At 45.1% G+C, this 16,820-nt stretch overlaps 1 protein-coding gene across 2 annotated transcripts in view; it reads right to left on the reverse strand.

Annotated features, from left to right (window-relative positions):
• The window catches only part of adam19a (ADAM metallopeptidase domain 19a), a 36,466-nt gene extending 20,192 nt beyond the window's left edge, over nucleotides 1-16,274 (reverse strand). For both annotated transcript variants that reach the window (XM_061282058.1, XM_061282059.1), the window contains exons 1-3: nucleotides 16,080-16,274; nucleotides 11,302-11,381; nucleotides 95-171 (exon numbers count right to left, since the gene is read on the reverse strand). In XM_061282058.1, the coding sequence (XP_061138042.1) occupies nucleotides 95-171; nucleotides 11,302-11,381; nucleotides 16,080-16,191 (269 nt within the window). In that variant the 5' untranslated portion in view covers nucleotides 16,192-16,274. The remainder of the gene's footprint in view (nucleotides 1-94; nucleotides 172-11,301; nucleotides 11,382-16,079) is intronic.
• Between the last annotated feature and the right edge of the window lie 546 nt (nucleotides 16,275-16,820).

A 16,820-nucleotide genomic window follows, 5' to 3' on the forward strand; every position in this document is an offset into this window, starting at 1 on the left:
CACCCGGCCGGGAACTCTTCAATTGAAAAAGAAAAAAAAACAAAAGTGCACAAAATGGCACCTTTAAGCTACACGTCAAAGTGAAAGCGGTTACCGGTTATGTTCCACTTGTAGCACCAGTTGGAGGTCATCGGAGGAAAGCACAATTTCTCCTCGAATTGGCCGTTCGTCCTGTTGGAGTAAGAAGAAACATTTCCACAGTCAGAAGCAAAAAAAAAAAAAAAAATCCAAGGAAAGTCAGCTTTTAGGATTAGAGCGTGTTTTTGGACCACCGTTTTTTTTTTTCTCCTACTAAAATGAAAACGTGCTTCTACTTGCACGTCAAGGTCGTTTCATTTGATTGATTTTGCATAAAGAGTGTGAGGCGAAGAATCGGCACACATCACGCAAAAGCTTTTCGGGTCTTTTTTTTGTGTGCGTTTCCGCCGCTGTTACGACAAAAGCGGTTTAATCTTCTTCACCCTCGGACGCCCAGACGTGAGAGACGCCGGGCGCCAAGCCGCCTCTACCTCGCACTTACTCCACCTCGTTTGGATGACATTAGCTTGCCGAACGAGAAGACGAGAAATTGGATGGAGGATTTAAAAGGATGTCGCGGGAAGATTTTCTTGATGCTCAAACAGACAAGGGCAGAGATACAAGAAGGTGTGGAATTCATACAGATCAGAATCAGAATCAGGAAGAGAATCAGAAACTGAATCAGGACAAGGAAGAGAATCAGAATCAGGAAGAGAATGAGGAACTTAAAGAGAATCAAGAAGAGACTCGGAAACAGAATCAGGAAGAGAATCCGAAACAGAAGCACGAGAAACCAAAACAGAATCAGAAATAGAAATTAGGAACAGAAACAGAATCAGGAAGAGAATTCGAAACAGAATCAGGAAGAGAATCAGAAACAAAGTCAGAAGCAGACTTAGGAACAGAAACGGAATCAGCAAGATAATCCGAAACAGAATCAGGAAGAGAATCAGAATCAGGAACAGAATTTGAAGAGGAGTTCACAAACTAGGATTTTTTTTTTTTTTGGGCAGTGCAATCGTGCAACATGAAACATGTATTCACAAGTATAAATAAAACAAATATCAAAAAAGACTGTGCCTGAAGAGGGCCCGGAGAGTATTCAGCGGGGAACATCGTGATAGTCTCGCATTTACTCTCTCCAAATGCTCTTTGCTACATGGGAACTTGCTTGATAAGAAGAACTCAAAGTGACACTGGCATTTCCAGGGTGCATCGTGATAGGGGAGCGCCAGACACAATTTGGGATTGAGAAAGTGCCTGCGCGTGTGTGTGTGTGTGTGTGTGTGTGTGTGTGTGCATGCGTGTGTATGTGTGCTATCAATTTGCTCTCTTGGCCAAAGAGAGACAAAGTCGACGTGGAGCTATTTTACTAGCTATTTTTAAGATTCTGAGTAGTAGCGCCCAATATATTTGTCCTAATCAAATATTTGTCATCTTCCTCGTCTCTGGAAAGAACCTTTATCCAGTGTCGTTTTTTCCCCCCCGTTGATTTATTATATATAGTATATATATTTATATATAATATAATAATTATATTTCTGTATTATACATATATATATTTATAATTGTATGATTTGTTTATATCTATATATAATATAAAAAGAATAATATACTAATGATTTTTCTTTATTATTCAATATATTATATTTGATTATTTACGCCTCTTTTTTCTTAACGAACTACACATTACCGTAATTTTCGGACTACAAGTCGCACCGAAGTATAAGTCATAAAATGCCCAAAAAAGTGAAAAAAAAACAACATATATATGTATATAAGTCGCTCCTGAGTATAAGTCGCCCCCCCACCCAAACTATGAAAAAAAAACGCGACTTATAGTCAGAAAATTACGGTAATTTTTGTCTCCCTCCGAGGAAAACACACACACCCTGAAAGGCATTTGACTTTAACATTTTTTAGATTAATGGTCTTTCAGTTCATAGCGATCATCTGAAACGGACTTTGTACTGTGTATAAAATTCAGACAGGTGAAAGTAGGCCAGCGGGAGGTAAAAGAAGTGCCACTCTTCACGGCTCCAATTTCTCCCGGTCAGTCAAGCGGCGTGGCCGAGGACCGGGCTAAAGTGGCACGGAGCTTTTGCTTGCGAGACAGCAGCCCGCCAAAGTGCCAGACGTTTGCTTTCAGGAATTGGGAGTAAGGCTCCATTAGCGAAAACGCTGCTGTCAAAGCGCCGCCAGCTTATTGTTTCCTTCCTGTTTTCCGCTCCAAACAAATCAAAACATCTGCATAAACAGATTCAGTCTTGTTCACTTACAACTAATGCCGGGTCGAGAGTAAAAAAATAAATAATCCAATCACGTGCGAGATTCGCGAGGACGAGGGCCGACCTTAGCTCGCGAGCTAGTTGCTAGGGAAACGCCGGTTGGCCGTGATTGAAAGAGGGATGAGAATGTCACAAACAATCAGAAGCAAAACAATGAGCTTTATCAAACAAATGTACTTTTGGAAACGCTGCACTGCTGGTGAAATATCGGATTCAGCCAAAACGGAATGAACGGCAAACGTTTGGCGGCTACAAACCTTTGACTTTGAGGTACCAACATTAGCGTAGCGTCGTTGTGTTCATTAAAATTAGAGTAACAAAAACAATTTATTTTATTTTTATTTCGATGTGGCAGAATGTTTGTGTCATATTTGAGAAGGCGACGATCGTCGAACAAAACCGCGAGCAAACACAAGCGAACGGACGCTAACGGCTACCATCAGGTTCCACGTTAGCCTCATTTGCTGCGTATTGACGTTTCCCGCCGTCTTTTGAAGTGCCGGAGACCTGCGCTAGGCTAATTACATGCATCCACGCCAATACACAAGAAGCCCCGCCCCCTTCCCCCGAACGGCAAACCGTAGGGCTCGTATTTACCGAGATCCATCTCATTCGGAAATGGTTATGCGGTATTGAAAGTGTTTTCAGGCTCCGATTGAAAAGCCCTCGAAGAAAGAAAGATGCAGAAGACAAGATGGCGGACAGGCGTGAGGCTGATGGACAAAAAACGTCCCGAACCAAAGACTCAATTGCGTTCGGCCTGGAGCTTCGTGCCGGATTGGTTCCGGAGAGAGCTGCTCCATTTGATTTGAACTTCTCCCGACTTGACGGGCAAGGTAGCCATTAGGAGCTACTTAAGGTCGAGCGTCGGGCCGGAGGCGGGCGGGGATCAAGCGTGCGGATTTAGAGGCCCGCTCGGCAGTTTCGCCGGCGGTGGTGAATCTCTCGACTCCAAACTTGGATGAGTGCGTATAGTCTCGCTACTTTTTCACGTTGCCCTCTGAAGCCGCGAGTCGGGTGGGGGAGGGGGGGGGCGTCATTCCCTCGGGAACGCCATCTCGGCAGCAGGTAATGAGCGCCGATACGCTAAAGGAGGAGGGAGTCCTTATCGGCGAGGGGCAGGAGGTTTGAAGACTGGAGCGCTAGCTATTGTTTCGCTCGGGATTGGACGAGGCCATCTGGACTTTCCCAATCCGAGCGGTCACTCGGTTTAATTGGACCATTTGTCAACGTAGCTGCTGGCAAATATTTTGACCACCATCAAAGAAATGAATGACCTCAAGTGAGGTCTTCTTCTCCCGCCTGGCCGCATTTGGGTCGTCGGCCTCGGCGAAAATTGCTCTTCCAGAAGTCGGCGCCGCGTTCCTTCTGCTCCGCTTCGTCATCATTTCCTACTCGGCACAGTCGGGTTCGGAGCGCTTTCATTCCTTTGGTAATTGTTTTTCCATCGTGCAAAATGTGCCAGGGCAACCTTTTTGCATTTTCTAAATGCGTACCTGACGTGGCGGAAATGGAAGAAGCGTCTCTGTCTTGCTAAACAGTCGGGAAAAAAAAGAAGAAACAAGAATGTTCAAAGGAAGACTTTTTTTTTTTTGCAGGTCAACGACTACGGGACTTTTTTTGTTCCGTTTTACGCACACACACACACACACTGCACACAAGGCCCACCCCAAAATGTAAAAGCTGGCCGAGACAAGAGTGGTTGTAATAAATACAACATGTCGAGGCCACAGACTGAATGGGAGAAGACCAGCAGGAAAGGGGGGGGGGGGGGCTCTTTCGAGGCTCATGTGCAGGCCATCTTAATGAGAGCCAGATTTAGGTCAACGTTGTTAGCGCCCCCCCGCTCCCCCCTCATCTTGGCGCTTCTCACAAGCCCCGCCCCCGGCCGTGCACTTTAGACCGCAGAAAGTCGACACTTCAAAACGGGGAAAAGGGAATGGGCGATCGGGATCGTTCGAAACGACACTCGCGCGTTGAGATTATCGCCCGAGCTGGCTCGTACAAGATGGCTCCCGTTTGAAATCAGGCACAAATCCAAAATCCTTTAAGACGGGAATGCCTTTGAATGTTTAATGCGTTCCACCTAATCCCGACTCCACGAATCACACGTCCCGCTCGGAAGGGAAAGTGGCAAAATGGAAAAAAAAAAGAAAAAAGAAAGAGGGTGTGTCGGCCCATGTGGCTCTTCGAACCTTGAGCTTAGCTCACATTTAGTTTGGTGAGTTGACAAATTTGAACAAATCGTTCCTAATGACGTTGATTCAGTTTTGATTCAGGTTTTGACTCGAACGGGCATCTGCAATAAAACCAATGTTGAAAGGATGCCCCCCCCGGGTTCTCAATAGGCTCGGGTTCGGGGGGGGGGACGGTCGAGCTTTTCTTCTTTCTTCCTTCGTCCATCGCTGAAGTGTCAGGTGTATTTTTTTCAGCGTGAAATGAAGCGTCGTCGCGCATGACAATTATTTAACTGCGGAAGGCAAGCTGTTGCTTTTTATAGCTCGGCAGGAAATTGATGGTTAGAAGCTTAACGCGAATATTTCCGTTTGAGCTGAGTCACACACACACACACAGATACAAAAAAAAAAGTGCACAAGTTACAGAATGGCCATTAGCGCAACACAGACTGACAAAAACTTGATGTCACTTGAATCTGAGTCGAAGCTAACGGTTTTCGTTTTGTTTCAAATGTTGCCCTGCCTTGCTCTCGAGGACACGGCGGCCGTTAAATATTAACCTTGGGCGAGAACACGGCGCGCAATAACAGCGTTTAGGCGCCGGCATATATAACGCGAACAGATGCACATTTAAATGGCGGTTGTTGTTGTTGTTGTTTTTTTGTAAGTCGGTCGCAGTCTTTGGTGAAACATTGGATAGAATAATCGATTCTACAACGAGTCGGTAGTGAGAGGCCTATCAAAGTCCCAGTATGTTTTTCGTACAATTAATAATTTATTTCTATTTGGTGTAATTCCAACGCTGGCCACTAGATGGTGTATCTATGTTTAAAGTGCAAATTTGACAGCAGAAAACCGAAATGGCGACTTGAAGAACAGCCAAGCTTTTTTTCTTAACAGTTGTTGAACGTCTTCTGCTGTCATTCTGCTTTTTAACCGGCCATTTACGTTTGGTGTGATTCCACTGTTGGCCACTAGATGGTGGGCTATGTGTCTAAATTGAAACTGCAAATACGAAAGGAGAAAAACTAAATGGAGAATTGTAGCACAGCCGAGATTGCTGTCATCCTGCTTTCATGCTTTTTTCCTCTAAGATTTCACAAGAGATTGGTAAATTGATTGACGGATTGTAAACTGCAAAACTGTACATTATTTTGATGTTGTTTATTGTTCTCGCTTTCAATATACACTACCGTTCAAAAGTTTGGGGTCACAAAATTGTTTGGGTGACCCCAAACATTTGAACGGTAGTGTAGATATTATTATAATAAAATATTACGAATTAAATATTATAAATTATATTTTATATTTGTATAAGATTATATATAATCTATGAATACCAGTATACATATATATTATAAGATTTTTTTACACAGAAGATTAAACATATAATCTATAATTAATTATCTAAATAAATATATACACTACCGTTCAAAGGTTTGGGGTCACCCAAACCATTTTGTGACCCCAAACTTTTGAACGGTACTGTATATTGAAATTAGTTTTTATTGACAATGCCTTTAAAATCCATATTAATGGAGCGCTATTAATTGAAGCCCGTGAATATAGTCTCACCTTCATTCTCAGCGAACACACACCCACACACATACACACCCGAGTCCCATTTGACTCGCCGTCCAAGGGGGGTCGTCGCCTAAATGAAAAGCATTATTTCATTTCCTCCGAGTCCTTGAATTCAGGCGTGGCGCTTGGTTACAAGTCATTCAATCCCTTTCAGGGCTATGATAGCTCTCCCTCGCAGAACAAACACGCGCCATTAAATGAAATTGCAATGAAAAGCTTTATTAACGTGCCAATCTTAAATCTAGTCACTGGAAAGCGGACAATGGCAATTATCCGTCTCACAAGGCACGCTCATTTCACTCTCGTGCTTACGATTTCTTACAAGCCAACAAAGCAATCAATTTCACCAGTAAAAAAAAAAAAAAGGGAGACATTTTGCGGGAGATCCGTTTGGGCTGCGAGATGACAAAAGCCCGCCTGGAAAAAAAACGCTTCAATTTGGGCGGCAACCGAACAAATTGAAAATTGTTGATTGTGCTTTTTATCTTTATTAAAAAAGAAATGATATGATGTGGGCTAGGTTCAGGAAACATAACTGGTGTATATTATTTATCCTCTGGAAAGAATGACTTTACTGTCTGTCTTATACTGCCCCCTGGTGGACAAGGTACACACACCAGAGGGAGCAGCACGCTGAAGCAAAATTGCGACTGTACTATAATTATGTCATTACTGCATGTTTTTGTAAACTAGAATGTAGGTTTGATATTAAAAAGCTTGATTTTTTTTTTTTTTTTTTTTATTCTAGGTTGGACTTGCGGGGTTCACTACTCATTTCAATCTGCTATGATGACATGATTAACAGGAAGGAAACAAGAAACCTCAACATCGAAAATGTTTGTCAGGCGTGACAGCGCGGAGCTGAATTTCGAAACAGGGTGGGCGGCCCCCAGATGTGTGTGTGCGCGCGTGTGTGCGTGCCATTGACCCACTTCTTGGAATCGGCACACGAGTCGAGTCGGTCGACTCCCTTCCTCTCGGCAAAAAACGCAACCCCCAAAAATGTCATTTGAAACAAAGTCGTATCCCCCGAAGCACAACAGAGTCACGTCTGGCGTCTCACGGTGGCAAAACGAGGCGAGTGATCAAAGGTGGGCTCAAAACAAGACTCCTCGAGGAGCTCGGGCTGGAGATGATTGCGAGTCGGCGTTTGAATCAAAACACGAATCGCTGCAAGTGTTGCTTTCCGCCCCCCTTTGCGGCTACGTCCGGTTCTACTTTTCGACAACTGGAGTGAGAGCAAAAAATGCTTGAGTGCGCTTTGTCATCAAGGGCGTTTGGAAAACGTCGCTTTCAGCCAACGCCATCCACCTCTTGATTCAAACGAGCCGCCTCCGTTTTGTCTCGACTACTTTTAGCCTTTGTTACAGAGCGCCGGCACATCTGGCCGACCATTTGCACGAAAACAACGATTCGTAATATGTCGGCTTTAAAAAAAATAAAATAAATAAAATTAGCTGGGGAGTGGAATCATTTGTGTGTGTCCAGATGGAGCTTTTATGTGCGGCACTCTGCCAGTTTATTATTGCGCAATCATGCTCATGAGGGAAGGGAACAGATGTCGGCCGTAAAAGCGAACATCCAATTGTTCGCCTTCGATGCTGCCAAGGTTTCGAGTTTTAACAGAATACCACGCCCTCCCCTCCCCTCCCCTCCCGGAACATGACAGGAAAAGTTCCATTTGTGTCGCGAGGTCACTTGCGCCCACCGGCTAATTCTTTAGCTGAACCCAGCAGAAAACCAAAACAAATATTCAAGTGAGCTTTTGTTGAGACGGCGCCGACTTTATTCTCCTTCAATGCCGTATGAACGCCCCCCCCCCCAGTCACAAAACGACATCCGTGTCGTCCGCTCCTTTGATGTGCGAGAGACGCCGCCATATTTGTTCCGCTTCCACGCCGTTCAAATAAAACGGACAGCTTTGGGTTTTTCCGTGAAAGAGATGCCCGCTGTTTGTTTGTGACACTTCAAAAAGCGGCAAGCGTAACCAGATTTTTTTTTTTTGATCCGGGAGCCTGACCTTGCGTGGATGACTCACCGGATGGATGCTTACTGTAATTTTCGGACTATAAGTCGCACCGGACTATAAATTGCACCAGCCATAAAATGCCCCAAAAAGTGAAAAAAAAAAACATATGTATATAAGTCGCTCCTGAGTATAAATCGCCCCCCCCCCCCCCACCCAAACTATGAAAAAAAAACGCGACTTATAGTCCGGAAATTACGGTACTTCCAATTTGATATCGCTGATATCGCCATTTATGACATGATTGTTTTTTCATTTATCTTCGAAGGTGGGAAAGGCAAACAAAATCTAAACGCAGCTTCTGATTTGGGACGACAAGAAAAGAGACACCCGACACAAATCGAATTCCGTCGGCGTGAAATGCATTCCGCGCGCGTCATCGATGAATCGGCGGTTATGACGGATGGCTGCCGATTCATCGATGACGCGCCGATCGGAGAGAACAGTCGAGGTGAAGAGACGAGCAACGGCAAAAAGTGAACGTATGGCTGAGAACTTGGCAAGTACGGCACACACACACACACACACACACAGAGCGGCTCACTGCTGACTTTGCGCAACTGCCGCCAAGCGGAAATGTCAGAGGAGCGTACAAAATCCAGATGTAGACCAAGCACGGGACGGGAGGGGAGGGGGGCCGTACTCGTGTCGGGTGACGAAGGAACAAATATGTCCTCCGCTATTTGCCGTTTCTTGAGAGACGACGGAAGAGAACGTTCAAGTCAAACAGTTTGACGAACAAGAGCAAAAATAGTCCGGGCCCATTAGACGGATGAAGGTGAACTAAAAATAGCATTTGAAAGGCCATTTGAACGCATCCGTGGAGATTGTTTGAGCGCCTCACTTCCGCCAAGCGCGGGGGCCCAGAAAAGCGCTTCTCCGGATTTCTTTGAGGGAGCTATTAGCCGTGACACGCGCAAAAATTATCTTCTCCGAGCCAATTTCTCACCGCCTTCGACACTCCGCATGTAAATCGCACAGTGGAATTCTATTAGCCGGCAATCCTTGCTGGGGTGAAGCGAGTATGAATTATGGATTAATGAATTCCCCGGATTGCATCTTGTTGTCTCGGCTGTATATCAGGACGCGCCCGACTTAGAAACGTTGCGCAATCGCTGAGAGCGTAGCGGCAATTTGGGGGAAAAAAAATTGGCCAAAGAGCGTTTTCTTGCTTACAATGTAATATTTTATACTGTATACTCTTCTCATGTATACATAAATATATATATATTTTTTACAATTGCTAGCAAAAGTAGATTTTCCATAAGCGAGCGAGCAAATGCGTCCGAGCACGACGACCAATTTACGGCGGCCGATAAAACGCTGACGCCATGTGTGCGCTCGCTAATGTCACCCGAGTAAATGATGGCCGGCGACGGCCGCTTTCGGCGGGCTGACTTATCGCCTCATCATTAGAGGCATGCGGCGAAGAGATAGGACCTTGTTGCTAGCGCTCCAGCCAGCCATTGTTTGAATCGGATTTCAGATGACGGTTTTAGGATTTAGCATGCTAGTTTAGCTTTTTGTTGTTAGCTTGTTGCGAATTACTTGACTTCCTTTACCCGATGAAAGACTTGACGAGACTTGCTTGGAATTTAGTGGCGAGTCCTCGACTCAACATTCTGGATTTTTGTCACAGTCGCTTAAGACACGCTGTGACTCGCTCGCAGCACCCCCCCCCCCCCCCCCTACGGCCGAGTTGGCATCTCTTCTCCCGGCTCGGACTCGTTAGCATGCGTGCCAACGCGCTGACGCCGCTACGCGGATGTACGCGTGAGCGCCGTTACGTTTCTGGGCATGGCTCCCATTTGGTTTCCTCCGTTGCATTCATTAGCCTCAAGCTGGGCATTCGGATGCGCCCGTGCCTTGGCCCAGCAACGTCGTCAACACTAGAGTGCAAAATAATTAAATGAATTCATTGATTAAATAAAAATACATTTAGTTTGGGTGGGGCGTCGACTTATACTCAGGAGCGATTTATATACATATATATGTTTTTTTTCACTTTTTTGTGCATTTTATGGCTGGTGTGACTTATACTCCGGTGCGACTTATAGTCCGAAAATTACGGTACATAAAAATAAATGAATAAAAACTGTCGGTGAATCTATTCAAGTGAAGAAATCTTTTGGATGAAACTTTTTGGACCAAAAATGTCTACATTTGTCATTTGTAAAATGGATGCCTTGACGCGATAACGGCGGGAAAATTATTTTCTACGCGCTGAGCATAAAGAAAGCAAATCCAAGCACGACCAATAAGAGAAGAGATGAATGATCGTGCCACATTTCGGCATCTGACACGCTTGAACGACTTTTAACGCCTCTCCGGTGCAGACCGTGGACGAGCTAGTCCGAGTGAAAGCCAGCGGAAGCTCCCCGATGGCCTCCTCTGCCGAAATGGCCGTCCTGGGGCCGAAGCGGGGACATCTGCACGGCGCGGCACCCGGCCATCTTTTCATTCTTTCCCACCCGCGAGCAAGCCCGGCCGACTGCGTGTAGAACAATAACGGATCGCGCGGCTCGCAACGGGCAAATTCCCAAATGTTGCAAAATGCCTCGAATGCTTCGTTTTGGAGTTTGGCGAGGAACGCCACGGACTCGCCCGAATTAGTCACAGACGGAGCGACCGGGTCGAGTGAATGACAATAGACGGCGCCATTGTCCTTTCCTGGCAGACGGCGGGCGTCACGATTGTCTTGTCCGTACGGGCAAGGAACGGCTCAGCAAACAATGGCGTCCTCTGTTGCGAGGGCGGGTCCGAACAAAATAGCATTTTTTAAAAAGTGAATTAAAGGCCAAGGCCTACTTCACCTCATCTTGAGTCTTGGCAGCCGCTCAAGTGGCTCTTGTCTAAATTCTGTGAGTCCCGGACCTTTTTCAAGTGCCACCTCAAAAAATGTGAAGTTCCGGCGAGATGGCCACACTCCAACATGGCTTTCTAGTCAGGTTCTCCAAAAGCACAAGTTTCAGAGCAAAAAGCGGAGCCAACGACTTTTGTGGCGAAAAGAAACTAAATTGTCAAACCAAAAATTTGCCGCTAATATTTTTTTTTTGCTTTTGTGACACCTCAAGTTAAAAAAAGCGCTATTGACGTCAATTTGGGCCACGCTACGAAACTACAAAAGATGTCAGCAACGATTCCATCTTTGAAATAAAAACTTGGGAAATATTTGAAATATGTCAAAGCAGATGATGAATGGACTGACCTGAGCTGAGATGTGGGCCTCCCTCTTGTTTCGACCTTGGGAGAGCCATCTTGCCGTCACTGTCCGTCCTCTCTGTAACCCTTCAGAAAGCCCCCCCCCCAAAAAAAAAACATTAACAGAGCGAAGTCTGTTTTTGCAAACTCTGTGCTTCTTTTATATTCTCGCCAGACGATGACGATAATGCCTTTGCTGAGAGGAACCACGAGTTTCAACCCCCGACAGGTCAAAATACAAATCTCCAGACATGAATTTGAGTCATGTGGTTCAAACAAACATTGCGCCCGGAAGCTTGTTGTCAGGCGGGAGAGCGACAAACACAACAAAACAATCCGAGGGCTCCATTTGCATGGCTAAACAACAAGGACGGGTGACAAAAGGAGACGTGCGGCGCTTATCAAAAGAGAAGCCGAGTTCAAAAAAAAAAAAAAAAATGGTTTCTTCAAGGCAGATGAAATGTTTTCCCACGCGTCATTTGCGGCCTGACATTTATTTGCGTGACCTTCGACTGCGGATGACGCAATCTCAAAACAAAAAGAGGCGAGGCGGTTTGAATTTGAAAAAGAATTTGCAAAAATATATTCGAGAAATTGACTGTAAGTTCCTGAAAAGTGGAGCGAGTGAAAACATTGACAAAACGGCGGCGGCGGCGCCGCGTCCTTGGGGAGTCGTTAAAAAGGAATGAGGCCGCCGCTCAGAGGCTGAACTCGCAAGCTTTAAGCAAACGTGCGAGGAGGAATCGAGGAAGAAGCCGCCGCCGTCATTAGGCGCGCTTAAGCTTCGCCCGGCCGTGATTTACCGAGCGGGAAAAAAAAAAAGAAATACAAATGACGTGACTACGATCGACGAGCTGTGACTACATCGGCGACTGCATGGGTAGGGGGGCGACTTATACTCAGGAGCGACTTATATACATATATATGTTTTTTTTTCACTTTTTTGGGCATTTTATGGCTGGTGCGACTTATACTCCGGTGCGACTTATAGTCCGAAAATTACGGTAATACTAAAATTTAAAAAAGAAACGCCATCAATCCGCTCAAGGTTCTCTTCTTCTGTGTTCATTTAACAACACACGCAATAAATTCATCTGTGAAATAATAAACAAGGTCAGATTTGTTCTGAGAATAAATCGGGAGATGAGAGTTTATTTCGTGACTTCAATTGGAGTTGTTAACTTACGAAACGTTCACAACCCCTCGGCTGAAACCAAACAGAACTTGTTGGGTTTTGCCCTAAATATTCACTTTGATTCATTGGTGTCGGGGAGCCCAAAGGAAAGATTACAAAACTCTAAAATTGAACATCGATTTATGGCAAATGCTTAAAAATCATTGCGCAACCTTTGATTTGTTAACATTAGCAAGCTCAGGTAACAAAAAAAAAAATACAAAACATTAAACAACATTAAAAAGAAATAATGTATCAACCACAGGTTAAAAAAAATAATAATAATCTTCACAATTTAGTAGCACGCACCGAGCACCTCTTGCAAAATCCACCCGGGTCGTTGGCCCATCAGGAAATGAGACAAAGCCACCCCGCTGCAAAACGGGCTAATTTCAGCAAGACAAGAAATGAGAATTTCTGATCTGCGAAACCCAAAGTAGGTCAGACATTATTGAAACTCTCGGTTAGCAGTCGTAGCAATTTCCGAGCTACAGAAGAACAATACGTTCTTTATATTCATACCCTGTACCGTGTACATCCAGGATTGCAAACATGACCTTTTCAATCCCCCCCCCCCCAAAAAAAAATATATATATATATGCACGGTCATACAGTCTACAGACCTTTGACACTCAAGCCGGCCCCATTTCTTTTTCAAACATTCTGCCATTTCCTCTGTGGGCCCCCCAAGGGACTGGGGGGTGACACTGGCACACAAAACACATTTTCGCAGCACCGCCGCATCCACTGTAGCTCTCAGTCGGACCAACGATAACCCAGGAGAGGAAGACGGATGGCCACCCTCCTTCTTATCTATGTGACAAATGCTTGCTGGATTTCCCTTTTGTCAAAGGGTTGCTGCAAGGGCGCTTCAGGGACGCATTGAGCACATACAATAGTCCCTAATATATATATATATATATATATCAGGGCTCGAAACTAACGATTGCCCGATTGCCCGGGGCAAGTAGCGATGGCAGACGGGCAAGTAGAATTTTTTCCTCACTTGCCCGAACTTGCCCTGCCATAATACCATGTTTTCAAGCTGTAAAAAGACGATTTTGTGCATAATTTCTCGCAACTTCTGCCGCTTCTGGTCCGACATTTTGTTTTCTAGGGAGCGGTTAGTTTCTCGTGTAAGTCTGCAATACATTGATAACGGCAAAGCGCTTCGTAATTAAATGCATGCTCTCTCACCCGTCCCTGGCTCTTCTGCGCCTGCGCACCAGCAGAGCTTGTTTCCGGTTGGCGGATACGAAGGCATATGAAGGCAAAACTTATAGTGTTGTCTTTTTTATTGCAAAAATGTGTCGGGCAAGTAAAAATCCACTCCAAAAAAATTCGGGCAAGTAAAATTTTGTTTCGGGCAAGTAAAATTTTCTCCAACTTGCCCGAGGGCAACTTGGGCAAAAAATAAGCTTCGAGCCCTGTATATACCGTAATTTTCGGACTATAAGTCGCACCGGAGTATAAGTCGCACCAGCCATAAAATGCCCAAAAAAGTGAAAAAACCCATGTATATGTATATAAGTCGCTCCTGAGTATAAGTCCCCCCCCCACCCAAACTATGAAAAAAAAACACGACTTATAGTCCGAAAATTATATACGGTATATATAATTTTGTTTTTCAAAAAATTATATATATATATATATATGTATATATAAATTAAAGCTGCCTTTTTTTTCCTCAAGTCACAAGGCATGGCAAAACCATTAAAAAAAAATTCTCAAAAATAAATAATAATTTAAAAAGTAAATATATTTATATATTTTTTTTAATTAATTAATTAATAAAAAAATTAAAGCGGGGGGGAGAGAGAGAGAGAGAGAAAGAGAGAAAGAGAGAAAGAGAGAGAGAGAGAGAGAAAGAGAGAAAGGGAGAAAGAGAGAAAGAGAGAAAGAGAGAAAGAGAGAGAGAGAGAGTTGACATCGTTTCTGATTGTGTAGGCCATTTGGGTCAAAGGTTACGGCCCAAAGATGTCCTCCATGTAGAAATGAGAGGGATCGGTGCAGGACCACACAGCCACGACAGAGGGCGCCCTCCCAGGATGCTTGCAGTTATGTATAATTCGAGTTTGAGTCCGTCAATAGTGGCACAGGCGTGTGTCGTACACCGTACGATCCGGTAAGACGAGACCTATCCGCGTAGGCCTCCGGCGTCCACGTGGGCGACTCGGAGCCGGAGCTCGGGTCCGAAAACGGACCTTAGAAAAATGCCATGTTCATGGGGTGCCGCGGCCAACCTCACAAGTCAGCACTTTGACTTGCCGACCACACCGGGCCGCAGGCACGGACGTCCGACTCCTCGCGCGCAAGCAAAGAAAAGTTCGTTAGCTTTGTTACGTCCTCTTTAAACAGCTGCGGGTTCTTAAGATAAGAGCTGCGGTCGCGTTTAGAGCGGAACAGGAAGCTTTGAGAATGAAAAGCTCTCTTCAGCGACTCCAGCTCACGGCAAAAAAAAACAACTGTGACTAACGCGACGGAGCTCACGCAAGCCCCACCGGAGGCAACCTCGACATCAGCGAGGATAGAGAACTAGCGGCGATGACACGATATTCTCGTTATGCGGATACGGGCCTTTTATGAATGGCGGCGATTGTTGTGCTCATCCACCGCTTCACATGACTGGACACGTGTCGCCCTTGCTGGATTGTCAGTTCGTTCAAACGACCGGCAGCGCTCTGTTTACAACTGCGTTGGCAGCGTCATCAAAAATTGGCCGTAACGCCCGTTTCGGGAATGTGAGGAACACTTCTCGACCGCAACTAAACAATCGTGAAGTCGTCTGATTGCAATATTGCACATTTCATACGCATTTTTTTTCAGTCCTCTTCCGATGGATTTGAAAAATTCATCTACCGTAATTTTCGGACTATAAGTCGCGTTTTTTTTCATGGTTTGGGTGAGGTAGGGCGACTTATACTCAGGAGCGACTTATATACATGTTTTTTTTTCACTTTTCTGGGCATTTTATGGCTGGTGCGACTTATACTCCGGTGCGACTTATAGTCGGAAAATTACGGTATATTACAACAACGTTAGATTCATGTTGTAGTCTTAATGGTTTGGCTTCCGCTACAGAAAATCGTGCAATTAGATCGGGTGGCTAATCTTGTTAGCAAATGGTCAGACAGTACTAATGTGTATCAGATTATATTAAAATAAAGGTGATTCCGATTAATGCCAATTATCATCATTGTCAATCCTACGACACCCCGCAGACCGAATGCCCCCCGCAACTTCTGATCCTAGAACCGCCCCTGCTACAAGCGCCGTTCGTAACGGGACTCCACCACCCCCGTTTGTAATTGAGTGAGCACGGTATTCGAACGTCCAAAACTCTTCCTTTTAAGGACAATGAGAGCAAAAACGGGGCAATGTGGAGGAGCAGCCAAGTCGGAGATGCCAATATGCGCCTCGAGCAGGAGCCACGATTACGCACACATCGAGCGTACAGCCAAAGACTCATTACACCAAAAGGACAAAGTTGTTTTTTCGCAAAGTTTCACCTAGCATTAATAAATGCGGAGATGCTCTAAAAGGAGCCTTTTCGTTTGTTTGTTTTTTATTTTTTCAAACGTCAGCATCCGCGCGCAACAAGTTTGACTTACCGCTGGTTCTTCCCGGGGCGCCGTGGAGCGAGAACAAAGCGAGAAAGAAGAGCAAAGACGCGCACGCCGCCGGCGATATGTGGCCATTTTTCTGTCTGTGTTTACTGTACATCCCTGTGAGCCTCCGTGGTGCCGCCGCGGCCGCCCCGTCCTCCCTCGTCCTCGCCCGGCTGCTCAACTCTGCCTGCTTCGGCGCCTCCCCTCCCTTCTCCGGTTCCGCTGGGTGTCAAGTCAGTTGAAGGACGCAACAATCACATCCGGTTTGGACCGTCACAATAAAGCTACTTGTACCTGTGTGCCACGAGGGTAGCTTTTATTATGTAGCGCTTACTATTTGCTCGCATTATTTCTAACTTGATGATAAGAGGTCAGACGCATTAGTCGCCTCCCTCCACGCTTAATGATTGTTTTTTTTTGCCCCAATTTGCATAAAGCCAGCTATGAAAATAAGAGAAGTGATGAATAATACATGCAATGTGTTGTATTTTCAAGCACCCCCTCGCACATACACACAAGCATGCTTTTAAATATGTAGATAGTCGAAACGGGAATGAATTCATACAAATTAGCGTGTTGCTGATACACATGTTGGGTATTGAAGTCAATCGGGCGAGGCGTTCAAGGTCCTCGGGGTAAAACACAATTGGAACAATCTGGGACTAATTATAATCTTTTTATGGCCCGTTAAAAGAAATACTAGACGTCGGTTCAAGATATATTTTTTTACTTTTATAATTGCAA

This window comes from Syngnathus typhle, linkage group LG1, assembly GCF_033458585.1.
Source record: "Syngnathus typhle isolate RoL2023-S1 ecotype Sweden linkage group LG1, RoL_Styp_1.0, whole genome shotgun sequence".
In the NCBI taxonomy this organism is placed as follows: Eukaryota; Metazoa; Chordata; class Actinopteri; order Syngnathiformes; family Syngnathidae; genus Syngnathus; species Syngnathus typhle.